The sequence below is a fragment of the Schistocerca cancellata genome, chromosome 9 (assembly GCF_023864275.1).
Source record: "Schistocerca cancellata isolate TAMUIC-IGC-003103 chromosome 9, iqSchCanc2.1, whole genome shotgun sequence".
NCBI classification, from domain to species: Eukaryota; Metazoa; Arthropoda; class Insecta; order Orthoptera; family Acrididae; genus Schistocerca; species Schistocerca cancellata.
Genome location: NC_064634.1, coordinates 395,694,403 through 395,711,058, shown reverse-complemented (window position 1 = coordinate 395,711,058; position 16,656 = coordinate 395,694,403). Strand labels below are relative to the sequence as shown.

At 41.9% G+C, this 16,656-nt stretch overlaps 1 protein-coding gene across 2 annotated transcripts in view; it reads right to left on the bottom strand.

The window, feature by feature from the left end:
• The window catches only part of LOC126100215 (spermine synthase-like), a 52,147-nt gene that overhangs the window by 27,999 nt on the left and 7,492 nt on the right, over positions 1–16,656 (bottom strand). The window contains exons 3-5 of one of the 2 annotated variants that reach the window (XM_049910777.1): positions 13,690–13,801; positions 12,158–12,280; positions 11,852–12,006 (exon numbers count right to left, since the gene is read on the bottom strand). In XM_049910777.1, the coding sequence (XP_049766734.1) occupies positions 11,852–12,006; positions 12,158–12,280; positions 13,690–13,801 (390 nt within the window). The remainder of the gene's footprint in view (positions 1–11,851; positions 12,007–12,157; positions 12,281–13,689; positions 13,802–16,656) is intronic. The other variant, XM_049910778.1, reaches the window with a different exon arrangement.

Here is a 16,656-nt window from a genome sequence, read left to right as displayed (position 1 = left end):
GAGTTACTCTTACAAGTAATGATTTAATAAGAGTGTCTGATGGAATACACTGTTTTATGCTGTTTATACATTGGCTATTCCCGGTTCACCCATTGTTTCCTCCTACGTAACGACCCACCCCCACCATGTGGTTGTGGCGCCAGACTGACGGTATCTCACATACTGGTGGCATGTCCCCTTCTTTCAACCCTTCATGCTAAGTATAGTCTTCCTGCTTCCTTAAATTTAACATTAGCAGACGATCCATGGATGGTTGACCTGGTCCTCTGTTTCCTCCATGAAAGTGGTTTTTATTTCCAGATATAAGGTTCTCCTTTAGTCTAGGAGCAGGGGCGAGTTGGTTGTGGTTGGGACTCCTTTTGCAGTCTTCATGGTCTGTGACTCCATGACCCCCCCCCCCCCCCCTTTTCTTCCAGTTTTTAGATTTGGTCTCACCTTTTATGCTTTTACTGTGTGTGTTTAATGTTAATTCTTTCATAATTTGGCTCCTCTGCTCATGGAGTTGGAATAATTTAAAACACTATGGAGGGAGGCCTGAGAAACAAAAAGGAGGGCACTGTGAATGTCTATAAGTTTGGTGAAAACACACTACATGATCCTGGCAACCAATGATGCTCAAAGCCAGTAGGAGATGTGAAAGCGTATCCCACCTTATCAGTAGTCTTACAACTATCAGTGTAAAAGATGGTGGCACCCTGGAACTCTGCAAGGATGACACATAGAAGATACTGGTAAATCACAGGAGCAACACAGACCTTAGGACCCTGGAAGAGATCGGTCCTAATCCGTGGTCTACGCACCGCCCAGGGGGGAGGGAGGGGTATGGGAGGAAAGACACAGGGTGCAGTCCAGTGAGTGCAGATCCCGGCAGAGGCTAGTGAGACGCATGCCAACCGGCAATATCACCCTTGAGCAGGTGTTAGGAGGGAGACATCCCTCACTGGCAAAGAGCATAGGGTACACAGGATGGTCGGGGAATCAGCGAATGGCGACTGCATAAGAAACAAGGAGCTGGCTCCGTCGGATGTGTAGAGGGGGAATCCCTGCTTGTGTGGAGATTATAAACAGGGCTAGTGTGAAAGGCACCAATAGACAGACACAACCCACAATGATGGACTGGGTCAAGGAGTTTCAAAGTGGAAAGAGCTGCTGAGCCATAAAGCTGACTACCATAATCAAGTCTGGACAAGACCAGAGCACGGTAAAGATGGAGAAGAGTGGAACAGTCTGCACCCCAAGATGTGTGGGCCAAGAGGCAGAGAGCATTAAGCTACCACATGCATGTAGCCTTTAGATGGCAAATGTGGGGCAGCCATGTCAGCTTGTTATCAAAAATAAGGCCCAATAAACGGGACTGCTACATCGAGGAGCTGGTTGCCTAAATAAAGTTCAGGATCAGGGTGTACTGTGGGTCAATGACAAAAATGCATAGCCCGCGTTTTGGAATATGAAAACTGGAAGCCATGGGCGGTGGCCCACGCAGAGGCCCATCGGACGGTACCTTGTAGCTGGTGCTCGGCAGATGCCACAGAGTGGGAGCTGCACCAGATGCAAAAATCTGTCAACGTACAATGCCGGGATAACCAGAGGCCCAACAGAAGTCACAAGCACATTTATGGTAATGAGGAGGAATGTGAAACTTAGCACAGAACCCCGTGGGATACCATTCTCCTGAATCTGAGGGTTGCTGAGAGAAGTGCCAACTCGAACCGGAAGAGCTGGTAAGATAAAAACTCGCCACCATGGAAACCCCAGTCATGGAGGATAACCAAAATGTGATGGCACCAAGCCATGTCATACACCTTATGTAGGTCCAAGAATACTGCGACAAGGTGCTGGCAGTGGGTAAAAGCCAGTCAGATGGCAGAATCCAGTTGGAGTAAATGACCACTTGGGGACTGCCCTGCCCGGAAGCCACACTGATATGGTGACAGAAGGCCCTGAGATTCGAGTACCCAACATAATCTAGAGTTGACCATCCTTTTGAGCAGTTTACAAAGCACATTCGTAAGGCTAATGGGTCAGTAGCTGTCTAGAGACATTGGGTTTTTCCCGGGCTTAAGGACGGCGATAACTATACTGTCTCGCCATTGTGCCGGAAAAGCACCCGTGAGCCAGATCTGATTGAAGACCCTGAGGAGCTGTTGCCTCTGGGGAATGTCCAAGTGTTGAATCATGGATTATGCATGGAATCTGGCACTCGTGAAGAGCTAAGAGCCTGCACCAGTTCCCATTCAGCGAACGGTGCATTATATGCCTCAACGTGGTGCAGGATGAAATGGAGGGGGGTCTGTTCAACTCTGCATTTCTGCTGGAGAAAGATAGGAGGGTAGGAAGCGGATGACGATGCAATCACAAAGTGTGTCGCAAGGTGTTCCGCGAGGACCAATGGATCAGTGCACAGAGCTACTTGGAGGGTCAGGCCCTGGACAGCTGACCATTGCTGGCGGCCCAGAACGCTACGGAGCTTTGACCAAACCTGCGAGAAAGAGGCATACGTCCCCAGGGAGGAAAAACAGCACACCCAGCATTCCTTTTTACTTCGCTTGATAAGGTAATGAGCCTTAGCTCGGAGATGCTTGAAAGTGAGGATGTTGGTCTGGGAGGGGTTTTGCTTAAATCACTGCAGCGCTTGTTGGCAGTCCTGGACAGCGACTGCGACGTCCTTGGTCCAGCACGGTACTGGCCGATGACGAGGAGGCCCTGTGGATAGGGGGACAGCAGTGCCAGCAGCATGAAGAAGAGCGGCAGAGATGCCTTGCATGACTACATCATCAATGGAATTCGAGAGGGAGGTGTCAAAGCAGATAGCAAACCTGTATAAAGGCCAATTGGCCTTGCAGAATGCCCATTGTGGGGGCCTGTCTTCCTGGCGGCAGCAGGGGAACGAGTGTCACTGGAAAGTGGTCACTGTCACAAGGGTCATCGTGGGATGACCAATGTAGGGAAGCCACAAGGGCAGGGGGAGGAGATTGTGAAATCGATAGCAGAGAAGGTGCCATGAGTGGCACTGATGTGGTTGGGGGAACCTTCATTGAGGAGAGACTAATCTAAGTCCGTGGTAAGTTGATCGATAAGGAGACCCTGACCCGTTGAAGTGACACTCCCCCACAGTGGACGGTGGGCGTTGAAATCCCCAAGGAGGAGAAAAGGGGGTGGGAGTTGCTGGTTTAAGGTAGATAGTGGAACTTAGGCAAGTGGCCAACCTGGAGGGAGATAGACATTGCAAAGGGTGATTGCCGGAGTCATTTGCACTCTAACCGTTATCACTTCCAAGGTGGTATGTAAGGGGAACCAGGACATCAGAGCAAACCAAAGTGCAGACCCCACCAGATGCTATCCCAGGGTCATGTCCATTATAATTATCCAGGCTGTTATGCCGTGGTCAGTTGATGAATTCTGTGTCAAGTCCCAATGTTTCGTTCCCGTCTGCGGAGGACATCTTCACGGGTGTCTAGCTCGATGGAAGGTCCAACACACTCAATGGCTCGCTAGCGGCCATGAAAGTCAACATTTTAGTATCCCAAGGTCATCACAGTTCCGATACCCGATAACCACAGAAAGTTGGATAGTGGTCATCACAGAAATGCGTTTCTTGTAGAACAAGACAGAATGCAGAATAAGAGGAGACAAGATGTTGCAGTTCCGGTAGGTGATGATACTATCCGTTGCAGTTCCACTGGATGTTAATGTGGCATGAGTCCAAGGCAGGCATGAAGGGACCAAGGAGATGGTCAGGTAACTTTGTCAGTAGTTGTCACTGACAAGGATGGGGTGACACCCATAAATAAGATGGCAGGCTCAGGTTGCTAGAGGGGAGTTGGCACCTCCGGGTGCACCGGGGGCACCTTGTCGTGGGATTTATGTTTCTTCTCCTTCTCTTTCTGAGGTGGAGGAGGGCAGGACAGGACAGAGGGGGAGTACATGCGGGGACCGAAGGAGAGCAGGCGACCCTGGGGCGCACAGATGGTGTGCCTCGTGGCGGTGAGAGTCTTCTGGCCTGAGATGCAGGGGAGAGGGTTCCTGGGAGGAAGCCCAATCACCAGCAGATGCCGAAGAAGAGGGGGAGCAACTCCATGACGGAGGGTCATGGGAACTGCAGGGGAGGTGGAGGGGAGAGTGGACAGGGCTGGGGTAAGGACGAGGGGGGGGAGGGGGGAGGAGGAGGAGGAGGAGGAGGAGGAGGAGGAGGAAAGGAAGTAACAGAGGCAAAAGTGGAAGATTGTGACACCAGATGGAGTCTCTCTTACTTTTGGCGAGCCTCCGCATAAGAAAGGCGATCCAGCGACTTGTATCTTCTTTTCTCTCCTGTAAGCCGGGCAATCCGGTGAGTGAGGGGAGTCATGATCACAGCACAGTTGACACACACAAGCGGCAGAACACAAGGGCTTCCCTCATGGACTGGGTGGCCACGGTCACCAATCACACAAAGGGTCTGCCGTACAGTGGGAAGTCATATGCCCAAAACACAAGCACAAAAAGCACTGCGTAGGTGGAGGGATGTATGGCTTCATGTCACATCTGTAGCACATAACCTTGACCACCTCTGGTAAGGTAGCCCCCTCGAAAGCCAGAATGAAGGCGCCAGTATAGGTGCAGTTGTCTTTGCGACCCTTCTGCACACGTTGAACAAAATGAACATCACGCCGCTCTAGATTAGCCCGAACTTCCTCATCAATTTGCAGGATGAAGTCCCTATGAAAAATTACGCCCTGGGCCATATTCAGAGATTGGTGAGGAGTGATAGACACTAGGATGTTGCCAAGACGACTACAGACACGAAGAGCTGTGGATTGGGTGGCAGAAGAAGCTTTGATCAACACAGAGCCCGACCAAATCTTACTAATAGACTCCACTTCACCCCAAACTTGTTTTCGATGTTTTCCACAAAAAACAATGGCTTTGTGGCAGTGAAAGCGCCCCATCCGTCCTAGTACAGACAAGGTAACGGGGTTTCAGCCCACGACTGCAAGCCTGGTCCCCCTCCTATGGGGTAGCCAGGGAAGGGAAGGCTGCCAGGTCATACAAGGCAGCATTAAGGATCCTTCACCATTCAAAGAGACGGCCGTGTGAGAATGGCCAGATTTTTGCAGCTTGATACGCTTCATGCACCAAGCATGCACTCTGATACCACCCACTCCAACTAGGGACTCTCCCTATGGGCACCACCCAGCCACAGCAAGGTCTGTTGGCACGGCGGCTGTTGCCAGGAGTTCTTATGCTCCAAGAAGACAAGCAGCCACTCCTTGGCATACACAGGGAGGGAACAGCTCAGGTATCAGTAGAGTGATCGTTGTATTGTTAGGGGGCTCAGCCATATTGGTACATAACAGCCCCACCACATGGACTGGCTACATGTGCTGGTGACCCAGCAAGGTGGAAGGAGGCTACAGTGGGGAAAGAAGAAGGGAAGGGAAGGGAAGGGAAGGGGGAGAGGAACACACACTGTAGATGCTAGGGAGAGAGTTCTTCCCCATATGGGGCACACTAAAAGCAGGAAATTTTGAAGTGGATGTCAAACCTCAAGTGGGGACAGAAACACCAAAAGAGTGAAAAAACAGGCAAAAGGAACAAAATTGCAACCAATACAGGAAACCAGAGGAATAGCCAGGTTGACATAAATCAGAACACAGAGAGGGGAAGAAAGTGGTGACAAGGAAGGAGCGAGGATAGGGAGGGAGGGGGCAAGGAGAAGGAAATGCAGCATGGGAATGAAGAATGAGCTGCAATAGCTCAGGGCCCCGTGTGCGCCACGCATGAACTCATGAAAGAACCGTGAGCCCCCTGGGGGGCTACTGGAACTGGAGCAGACTGTGCAAGCGTATAGACTTCACTAATGGCACAACACTATTTCTCTACTGTTCCACACTACCAGCAGTTCCACACTAACAGCACACCGAGAAAAATGAACACTTGAATCTTTCCGTGTGTGCTCTGAATTTTCTTATTTTATAACAATGATCATTTCTCTCTGTGTAGATGGGTGTCAAAATATTTTTGCAGCAGAACATTGGAGATTGAAATTTTATGAAAAATGCTTGCCCCAACAGCAAATAATTCCTTTGTTTTAATGATTGCCACCCCAACTCACACACACACACACACACACACACACACACACACACACACTCACAATTTTGCAATAATACTAATGAACTGTTCTGATTCGAACTTTTTCCATGTTCTCTTTCAACCTATGTGGTAGGAAAACTATACAACACAGCAGTACTCTCACAGAGGACAGACAAGCATAGTGTAGGCAGCCTCTTTAGGCTGCCAATGAAATGCAGCCTTTGGTTTGCCTTCCCCCACAACATTATCTATATGACCAACCAATTTAAGTTGTTTGTAACTGTAGTGCCTAGGTATTTAGTTGAACTGACAACCTTTAGATTTGCCTGATTTATTGTGTATCTGTACTTTAATGGATTCCTTTTAGCATTCATGTAGATGAATGCACACTTTTCATTACTTACAGTCAACTGCCACCTTTTGCATTAGGTATCTTGCCTAAATCATTTTGCAATTGGTTTTGAGCTGATGGCTTTACTAGACAGCAAATGACAGCATCTTCCACAAATATTCCAAGAGGGCTGCTCATATTGTCTCCTAAATTGTTTATACAGATTAGAAATAGCAGGGGGGGGGGGGCTATAACATTTCCTTGGGGAATGCCAGATATAACTTCTATTTTACTCTTTCTGTCAATTACTATTAATTATCTTTTCTGACAGGAAATCATGAATCGAGTTGCACAACTGAGACAGTACTCCATAGGCAAGCAACCTGATTAGAAGCCACTTGTGTGGAAATCTACAAATAAGGAATCAATCTGAGATCCTCTGTCCACAACACTCATTACTTTGTGAGAATAAAGAGCTAGTTGTGTTTCAGAAGAACAATATTTCCTGAATTCATACTGTCTGTCAATAGATTTATTTCTTTCTTTCTTCTTCTATTCCTCCTCCTCCTTTTGACGTAATTCATAATGTTTGGACACAGTTTATGTTCCAAAATCCTACTGCAAATCAGTGTCAGTGATATGGGTCTTTGGTTCATGGGATATTCTTACTTCCTCTTGGGTATTGGTGCCACCTGTGCAACTTCCCCGTCTTTAGGCATGTAAATTTTGTCAAGCGAGCAGTTGTATATGATTATTCAGTACAGAGCTATTATATCAGCATACTCTGAAAGAAATCAACATTGACTGGAGGAACGTGCATTTATTAAGCAATTTAAGCTGCTTTGCTAGAATGAGGATATTTACTTCTAAGTTACTTATTCAAATTTTGGAATATTTACTTCATATTCTCTGGTGAAAAATTTAGAAAGCTGTATTTAGTAACACCACTTCAGTGGTGCTGCCATTCGCAACACTACCATAACTATCTTGCTGTGAAGCAATTGACTGGGCCTTGCTGCTAATGCACTTTACATATGAGACAGAATTGCTCTGGATTTTCTGCCAGATTTTGGCTTCATTGTGGAAACTATTACACGCATCTCACAATGAAGTTCAAGCTAAATTTCGAGCTTCTGTAAAACTTCACCAATCTTGGAAATTTTATGTTCTTTTAAATTTGGCATGCTTTTTTGTTGCTTCTGCAACAGTGTTTTGCCTGTTCCGTGTAGCTTGAGGGGTCAGTTCTGTCTCTGATTTACTTGGTATAAATCCTTCTTTGCTGTTGATACTATTTCTTTGAACTTGAGCCACATCTGGTCTGCACTTTTATATTTAGTTTGGAAGGACTGGAGGGTGTCTATTAGGAAGACATAAAGCGAATTTTTATCTGGATTTTAAATAGATGTATTTTGCATTTATTTTTGGTGGGTTTGAATGTTACGGTATTCAGTCTTGCTACAATGACCTTGAGGCATCTACCATGTTGCTCTCTTTCTCCTTGGGATTATTTGTATGCAACCATTTACACTTCAAGTGGGTTCCTGAACTAATCATTCAAAATAATTTTTGGAGAAAGGCATGAAACAGCATCTGTTCTAAAAGCTAACTTCAACTTAAAACAACTATTTTTGCCAATGCATTGAGGGTAGATTGAAATTACAACTGTATGAGTAGGGCGGGTACCTATTTGAAGTCTTCTTTGAACTATTCAGGAACAGTACTACCTGAATAGGGATTAATGTTTTCCAGTTGCCACATGAACTTCTTATCTCAATTTCACTGAAATGTAAACTTCTGATAGCAATAAACACTCCACCACTAACTGTATTTGATCCAACCTTTCAGAACACAGTGAGGTTCTCTGCAACAATTTTGGCTGAACTTATTTTCAGCTTTAGCCAGCTTTCTGTACCTGCAACCATTTGAGACTCAGTGCCTTCTATCAATACTTGGAGTTCTGGTTCTTTCCCAACACAGCTACAACTATAGTACTGACTGCTGCAATCCTCCCTTGTTCATCCTGCACAATTTAAAACTGAACACCTTTATGCACTTTCCCAAGATCCTCCAATCCAAAGAAAACTGTCCAGTATACTCCACACAGCCACTGCTACCTGCCACCACCAGTGTATAGCAAAACACTGACCTACTAAGAACGAACTAGTACCCCACCACCCTATGGCACAAGTCGAATCTGCAGCCTACACAGTCACAGGACTGTCTAATATTCTGATTTGGAACCTCCACTGGACTCTATACCAAAGATCTGCAATTAGTCCTGTCTATGATGTTACATGGTGAGCTCTGTCTTTATTTTGCAAGAAAGACTGGTGGTCTTTACCAATTCTTATAGCTGCCTGAAATTAGAATCTCTTCCAATTCAAAGGGTATATATCATTAGCACCAACAAAGCCACCCACCTGCCATTGGCTGCACCCTATGCTCTTCATGGCATCCAGAAGGACCTGCTCCGCATCTAGGATAACTCCCCCTTTTATACACAGAGTGAACACTGTACTACTTCCGTTCCTCGGTAGCCGTGTTCTGAAGGGCCCCATTACATGTCTAACACTGGAGCTCCCAACTACCAATAATTCCTCCTTTGTGACTACCTGGATCTCGTGGGCTGAGAGGCTTCCTCTAAAACGGAGCAAATGAGTGCATCTGGCTCAGGATCTTTGTCGGCCACAGATAGCACCTTAAACATGTTTGTCAGTGCATTGCTGAGGTCTTTTGATTAGTTCTTTGGAAAGCCTTTCATTGTCTGCTACATCTTGGGACCTCCCACTGGACAATGGGTGAGCGGTCAACCTCAGTGCAAGCAGGCATTGACAGTAGTGGACCAATCAGAAGGCATGTGGGACTTGCTGTACGTCCATAGGATGCCCACAATGATGTCCACTGGGCAACAGCCTCAAGCTGCATAACCCAAGCCACCACCACGTAGAGCTGTGAAGGGTCATCAGCTCAGCCTGCATCCGAACACAGTAAACACAGTTCCTATTCATACTGAAGACAGTGGAAATTTACACTAAACAGTTATTAAAATGCAAGACATTGCCCAGTAAGCACACAAACATGCAAGAAACTTATAAATTAAAATAGTAACCACACAGGTAGCCAAAAATGAGTCACTCCTGTTCGGAACTTGTAAAAATAATTCACCAACGAATGCTGTACTCGCCTGTGCTGTTGCAGAAATAGAAGCATCCTCCTAACTGACAGGTGCTATTTTTGTGCAGGTTCCTGTGTTTCACATTAATGTGGAATCCAGTTTACATTCTCAATCTTGGAAAGATGAAAAATGAATTTAGTATACAGCAACTGAAATTGCCTACTTCTGCTGAAGACATGTGCATGTTATTTGCCAGCTAATTTTTTGGACTTTCATTCAAATGATGGCGACATTCTGTCAGAAACAAATGGAAACAATAGAATAAATAGGAAAAACCTGACAATCCTGTAAATTGTGGTTCAAATGCTATAGCTGTGCCACTAAGAGTCTGGAACAAGCCACAGAAAATGTGTACTATAGTAGCTTTCAGTGATAAAGAAAAGGCTGTCGAATTTTTGGTTTAAGGGGGAAAAAATGGAGTAGGGGGGGGGGGGGGGGGACCTCTTAACAGCTGCAGAAAAGAATTGTTTTTATTGGACCCTTGGCCAAGATATAATGACACCACTATTTTCGAGGACAACAAAGAAAAGGTGGTTGATACAGCATAGATTCCACTTGAAACAATGAATGTTATTCAACTACTTGATAAAGAATTTTTTAAAGAATGGAAAGCATTTTTCACGAAATTGTTGCACAATATAATTTCTGATAACTTAATCATTTCAGGTTTATTAACGGAACAGTGTTCTTAAACTACAATAATTTGTCCATTGGCAGTTTTTTGCTTTGCTATGTTTTACAAATCTGATTGAGTACACATGGTACGCAGTGCAAGCAATGGCTGGGATCATTTCTTACTCTGTCCCAATTCTGTCTAAATGAAACTTAAAATTTATGTCAACTGTTTGAATGCGTTAGTTTTTATTTTGTCAAGTATGTCTGGTGCAAGGAAAAGTTTTTGTCATTCAAAAGACACTTTGCATTTTTGTAACAACCATAGGGAATAAACAAGGAATTTCATTAGTAAAATGTACAATATTCAAAAACTGTCATAAGAACTGTGCTAAAGAAATTATAAATGACATACATGCAAGAAATATTTCAAAAAAGAAAGATGATGAGACTTACCAAACAAAAGCGCTGGCAGGTCGATAGACGCACAAACAAACACAAAGGGAAACCCACATCCTTTCGTCTTTCCCTCTCCTTCCCTCTTTCCTGACGAAGCAACCGTTTGTTGCGAAAGCTTGAATTTTGTGTGTTTGTTTGTGTGTCTATCGACCTGCCAGCGCTTTTGTTTGGTAAGTCTCATCATCTTTCTTTTTAGATATATATTCCATGTGGAATGTTTCCCTCTATTATATTCAAGAAATATTTCATTTCCACAAATTGAAATCCCAACTGAGACAAGTTGTGTACAGTCATTACCTTGGTTTTATTTCCTCTGCTAGTCACCATTGTAAGAATTACATTTGCAATGAATTGAAAGCTATTTAAAAAAATTAAGAGTGCAATATTATTTCTGGTATGATTTAGGTCCTTAAAATTTGTGTATGTGCACTCTGGATTTTTTTCACTACACTTGTCACAGCTTCTTTTTCTTCTCTTTATTCTCATTGGCGAATTTGTGCATTAGGAAGGAAGAGATATACAAACTGCTGTTTCAAGTAGTCCTTTGTGTGACAAAAATTAACTTTAACCTTAAAAAAACTTGTGTAGCTTCTTAGCAACTAAAATTTTGACGCTTCGTTTCTTTCAGTGTGTTCTTCCTATGTAAGAAATTTCAGGGTAGATTTTGAAATGTCACACTGGACCATTCCCTTGACAAATATCCTTATCTGTCATACTGCAAGATATGCACCTAGGCACTAATCAACTTGTTAATTGTCAGTTTCAATTTGAGTTCCATTCACCAATACCTATAAAATCATGTAACTGCACAGGTAACAATCAACCACTGAAACAGCACAGAGAATGGGGTAATTTTTTTGAAGGTAGTGTCACTAATGCTGACACTGTATGCACTCTGCCATGAAACTATCAGTTTCATCAGTCACACTGTGCAATGAAAATATTTTACTTCTTGAAATATTCATTTCTGACCCCTGGTTGTTTATCTCAAAATACTTAACATAGGATCAACTACCACTTATTTTAATTCCTGTAGATTAGGGATAACCATACATTTAAGTGCTAATTAAATAGCTAAGATCAAGTTATTAAATTTAGTGATCAAACTCTTAGTATAAAAATAAGATGTTCTACAAGTGCAGGATGCTATTATTTTCAATGAAAGCAAAACTGTACAATAATAGTAAAATCTCATAACTTACCTCCACCATTGTAACAAATTTTGGATTCTCTTTAAGAAGTTCCCATAAAAGAGCTCCATCTCCACCACCTAAAATAATTATTTCTTTTCCTGCATAGCTCTCTTTGCCCCTCTGCATTAATGTCTCAGTGTACACCAGATCACTCTCTGACATATCTTGATATGACAGAAACAATGTTATTAGTTTATGATCAGTGTAAAATAAAATTACCACTACAAGAAAATAAAATATTTAAGCATTAATTTAATTTACACATAAAAGTAAATTATTTCTGACACCAACTTGTATTAATTGTTTTTTACATACTTTGAAGATCATCCAGAACCAAGAGATTTCCCAGGCTACGAGAATGAACGATCTGTATTTTCTGGTATGGTGATCTCTCTTCATACAGAACCTCATCTATGTCATACTCCAAAATACGTTCATCTGCAAAATGAAATTAATGATCAGAAATAAAAAGTGGATCACTTCTGTCTTTCTAAATAAGTATATAATTTGTTGGTGCAATGTCATTCATTGCATTGCTTAAGTATCAGCAAAGTTTCATTGTCATGTATCACTCATGGAGTGGGGAGAGATCCAGTATATAACTTTAAGATATGTCAACTATGCTGAAGCACGCATTTGATTTTTAAGCATAAAAATTGCAGAATGCTAATGTTTCAGTTCAGCTAACAATCTCGACAACATACACTGGATTTCCCGATTTTTGTCACGTTGGAGATATAACAATGAGAGTTCACTGACACTCGAGCATTACACTGAATGGCTCTGGATTTCTTCCACCACGAGTCATCTTAGACAGCTAGAAGATGCTTCATCAAAATACCACTGAGTATAGCAACATCATACAGCACAATGCCTGAAAAACTTGCCAACATTTCCCTTCCATTTACCAAATTATCTCCTTCCCTTCTGCTCTTTCGTCACCTCATATTTTAATCACCAAAGCTTGATGTTCAACCTTCAGTGTTGAACATTCCCATTAAGATGTCTTTAAGAGCAATTATTCAGGTACTGATGAAAGATAACAGCCTCATGCAACTCCAATTATTATAAAACCATTTTTTTTTCATATTGTTGTGCAAATAATAAGCACTGCAGAGCAAAAAATTAAACATATCAGCTATTCATCAAAAAATTAAACATATCAGCTATTCATGCAGGCTGCAATAAGATTTAGAACAAACAAAATGAACTGAAACTTACCAAAAGAGTTTACTATAAATTAACAAACAAAAGCAGTTCCTTTATTGCACAGATTTAATTTTATTTACAAGGAACAATTCAACTTTATAACAAACAGCTTTTAACTACTTAAAAGTGTGTGCTATGGGCATAATTCATAGTTACAAATATATGTATTTATAATATACCAGTGTGTTATGCAACATGCTCTAATTAAATGACTGAGAACATGCTGAAAAAGGGATTAAAATTGTTGTTGCTGGTTAATTTGTACAAAATAAATATGAACAATGGAGAAAAGATGGAGCAGGAAGATTTGGGGGAAGGGGAGAAAGGGTGAGATGTGGGTAAGAGAGGGAACAAGGGAGAGGGGAGGGAGAGGGGAGGGAGGAAGGAGAGAGAGAGAGAGAGAGAGAGAGAGAGAGAGAGAGAGAGAGAGAGAGAACTGTGGCAGCAGTTTAATGTAAGAACGTACCTGGTTCACTGATCCTCATTACTCTAATTGGCAGTTACACTCAGTTCTAAATACAAGTAGTTTACAAGCAAAATGACAGGTTTTTCAAGTATGGCAATTCTGATACCTCTGAATAAAATAGTCATTCTATCCTACAACTGGCTTCCTTATCTGCAAGCACCCACTATCTTACCTGCTGTTGGGAAATATCTATCAACGATACCTCCACGTTTTATAGCTGGAAAAGCATGACTTCTCTTGCCTTGGCATTTTTCTCTTAAAGATTTCTCGAGCTTGTGAGTCAGCTGTAACAAAAGCAAGCGTAGGGAAAACAAACCAAAACATTCAACTATTTTACATTCAATAAAGTTAACAATGCAACATGCAAATACAACATGCATAAAATTGGCATTTGTTCTGGATAAGGATGCTCTATGTTCTTTTAAATTGTGAGTAGCTTTCTTCTCACTTCAGTATAAAGTACAAGAGCAACTTCCCGAAGCACTACTACACTGTGTAGTGAACTAAGTGCTGACATGCAAATAGTACTTAACACTGGATTTTTCATTTCAAACAAAAACAACTTGCCAAACTAAATCACATTCCTCATTTCATGATAATTTTACATATGAAATTATAATTACATTTCCACAAGGTAAATCATTCAAATCACTTATGCATGCATACTGCTCACTTTATGCCAACTTGTGGACATGAAGTTGAAAGAATGACAAGTTCTCAGAATTAAATTTTCATTCTGCAGCGGAGTGTGTGGTGATATGAAACTTCCTGTCAGATTAAAACTGTATGGCAGAATGACACTCCAACTTGGGACCTCTGCCTTTTGCAATCAAGTGCTCTACTCTGAGCCACCCAAGAAAAACTCAAAACCCATCCTCACAACTCTACTTCTGCCAGTACCTTTTCTCCTACTTTCCATACTTCACAGAAGCTCTCCTGCGATACTTAAAAAGATCAGCACTCCTGGAAGAAAGGATATTGTGGAGACACGGCTTAGCCACAGCCTGGGGGATGTTTCCGGAGTTCCAGAATTTTCAAGTTTCAAGTGACAAGTTAATCGACAAGAGCTATATATGAGCTGCCCCTGTCACATACTTAAGAATTGTCCAACAGCAGTTACAGCAGAAGAGAGACATAACTATGGGTAACATTACAAATGCTTATCAAGTTATGGTCAAGTAAATAATTTGTGATAAAACGAGTGTGATAACAAATATTACAAGTCAAATAAAAATGGAACATGTTTGTGGATGTAATTTTCGTGGAAAAATGGTATTTTCCTTAATTCTTTTGACACTGCCTTACAAAACATTAAAAGAAAGGGTCTCGCCACTGGATATCTCCAAGAAAACAAAGAAATTCACACACTGAACTGCGCAACGACTGCAAGACAATGGTCATGCAAGCCATACTTACGTATACCCCCTTCCCTGAGAGAGAGAGAGAGAGAGAGAGGGGGGAAAAAAAACCAAGAGCACTTTGAGCAAAAGGATGAATTGAAATTTTACAAAGACAAAAAAGTCACAGATAAAGCAAAGCTACCGAAAGATTAAAAAAGACAAAACTGAAACATGTTTGGGTACAGAAGATGTACAACAGTATTGGTATTTTTAATAATGGAATTCAAGAGGCCTCAGGAAATTCAACAAGTCACCGTATTTGGGCAGATACTATCATTCTGAAGGGAAAAATAAATAAATAAAATAAAAAAAAATTTCCTCATCGACTGTGAAAACAACACTTGTAAATCAATCATTTGTGCACAGTAAGCCAAAGTCTGAGGCAGAAGAAAACTACATAACGATTTATTCTGCAACAATATAATTAATTAAATCTTTTTAGGCTTCCAGCTGCATTACATCCATCACATTCTGTTGTCAGCATAGGCTTTCATGACTAACAGGTGCACGGTTGCTTAAAAGCCCATGAAGACTGAATCACATGGAAGGCGCGGGGAAGATTTTACTAAAAAAGAATGAATGGTATTTTATCACTTTCATAGATGCATATGTTTTATATAATGAGAGCAGGTAATAGAGAGAGAGAGAGAGAGAGAGAGAGAGAGAGAGAGAGAGAGAGAGAGAGAGAGAGAGAGAGAGAGAGACTGTGTGTCTGCCAATAATTAGGCTGTGTTAGTTTTTTCACTGACTACAGAGTACAAACAGAAATGCCAAGAATCCTAAGTATATGGAGCATTTACTTTTGTACGTGTACTGTTTAATCTATTATTACAATTTTCGACAAATGAATAATCTTTATAACTGGTTGAGTTACTTCCACTGTGCTCTGTATAGATGAAACACACAAGCCCCATTAGTGCCGAAGTCAGCAACTACAAGATATTTGTCATCCATGCAGCTGAAACTATACAGCACTTTGGTGCAAAGCTTCTATTAACTCTTTTCAATACAATTATTATACCTGCTGCATTTTCCCCAACTCTTATTAATTTTACACTAATGAAAATGTGTCGGGCATAGCCCGACATTGGAGCTGTAGCGGAAAACTATTACGTCTGATGTAGTCCTACAGTGGATCTGAAAGTTGTTAGCCACAACAGAAAGCTGCTAAATGTGAAATAGACGAGGCCTTTTGAAATTTAAGGGCTGCATATTGCTTGCAGAAATTATAAATTATGTCACAGCATGATCCTCAAGACAGTACTTAAATTACTTTTGCATGATCCTTTCAACCAGTGTCTCGCAGAGGGTGAAAGATAAGCTGTGAATTATGAAATTATGTTTTTGCTTAATTGGCCTAGTGATGATAAATTAGAATTTTGACTATAATGGGATAACTACTAACTTTATTTCACAGAGAATGTTTTGGAGAAGTTCTGAAACAATGGAAAATCAGGCATAGTCTCAGCACCACATGAACTCCGCCAATATGTCTTCCATGAAGGGACATCAATTACAGCAACTGTTAACATGAATGTTAACTACCAGTACTACTTTCATATTAATTCGAGGCTTATTACAAGAAGCTACAAAGTTACTTATGGTTATGAAATTAAAACACGTAGGTATAATTGGATTCCATGGAAAGTATTCAGTAAATTTTGATGCGGATTTAACTGAAGAGAGCTGAGGTAATGTATCTAGAGCCATTTTGCACACTTGTTACTGAAATCTCTGTG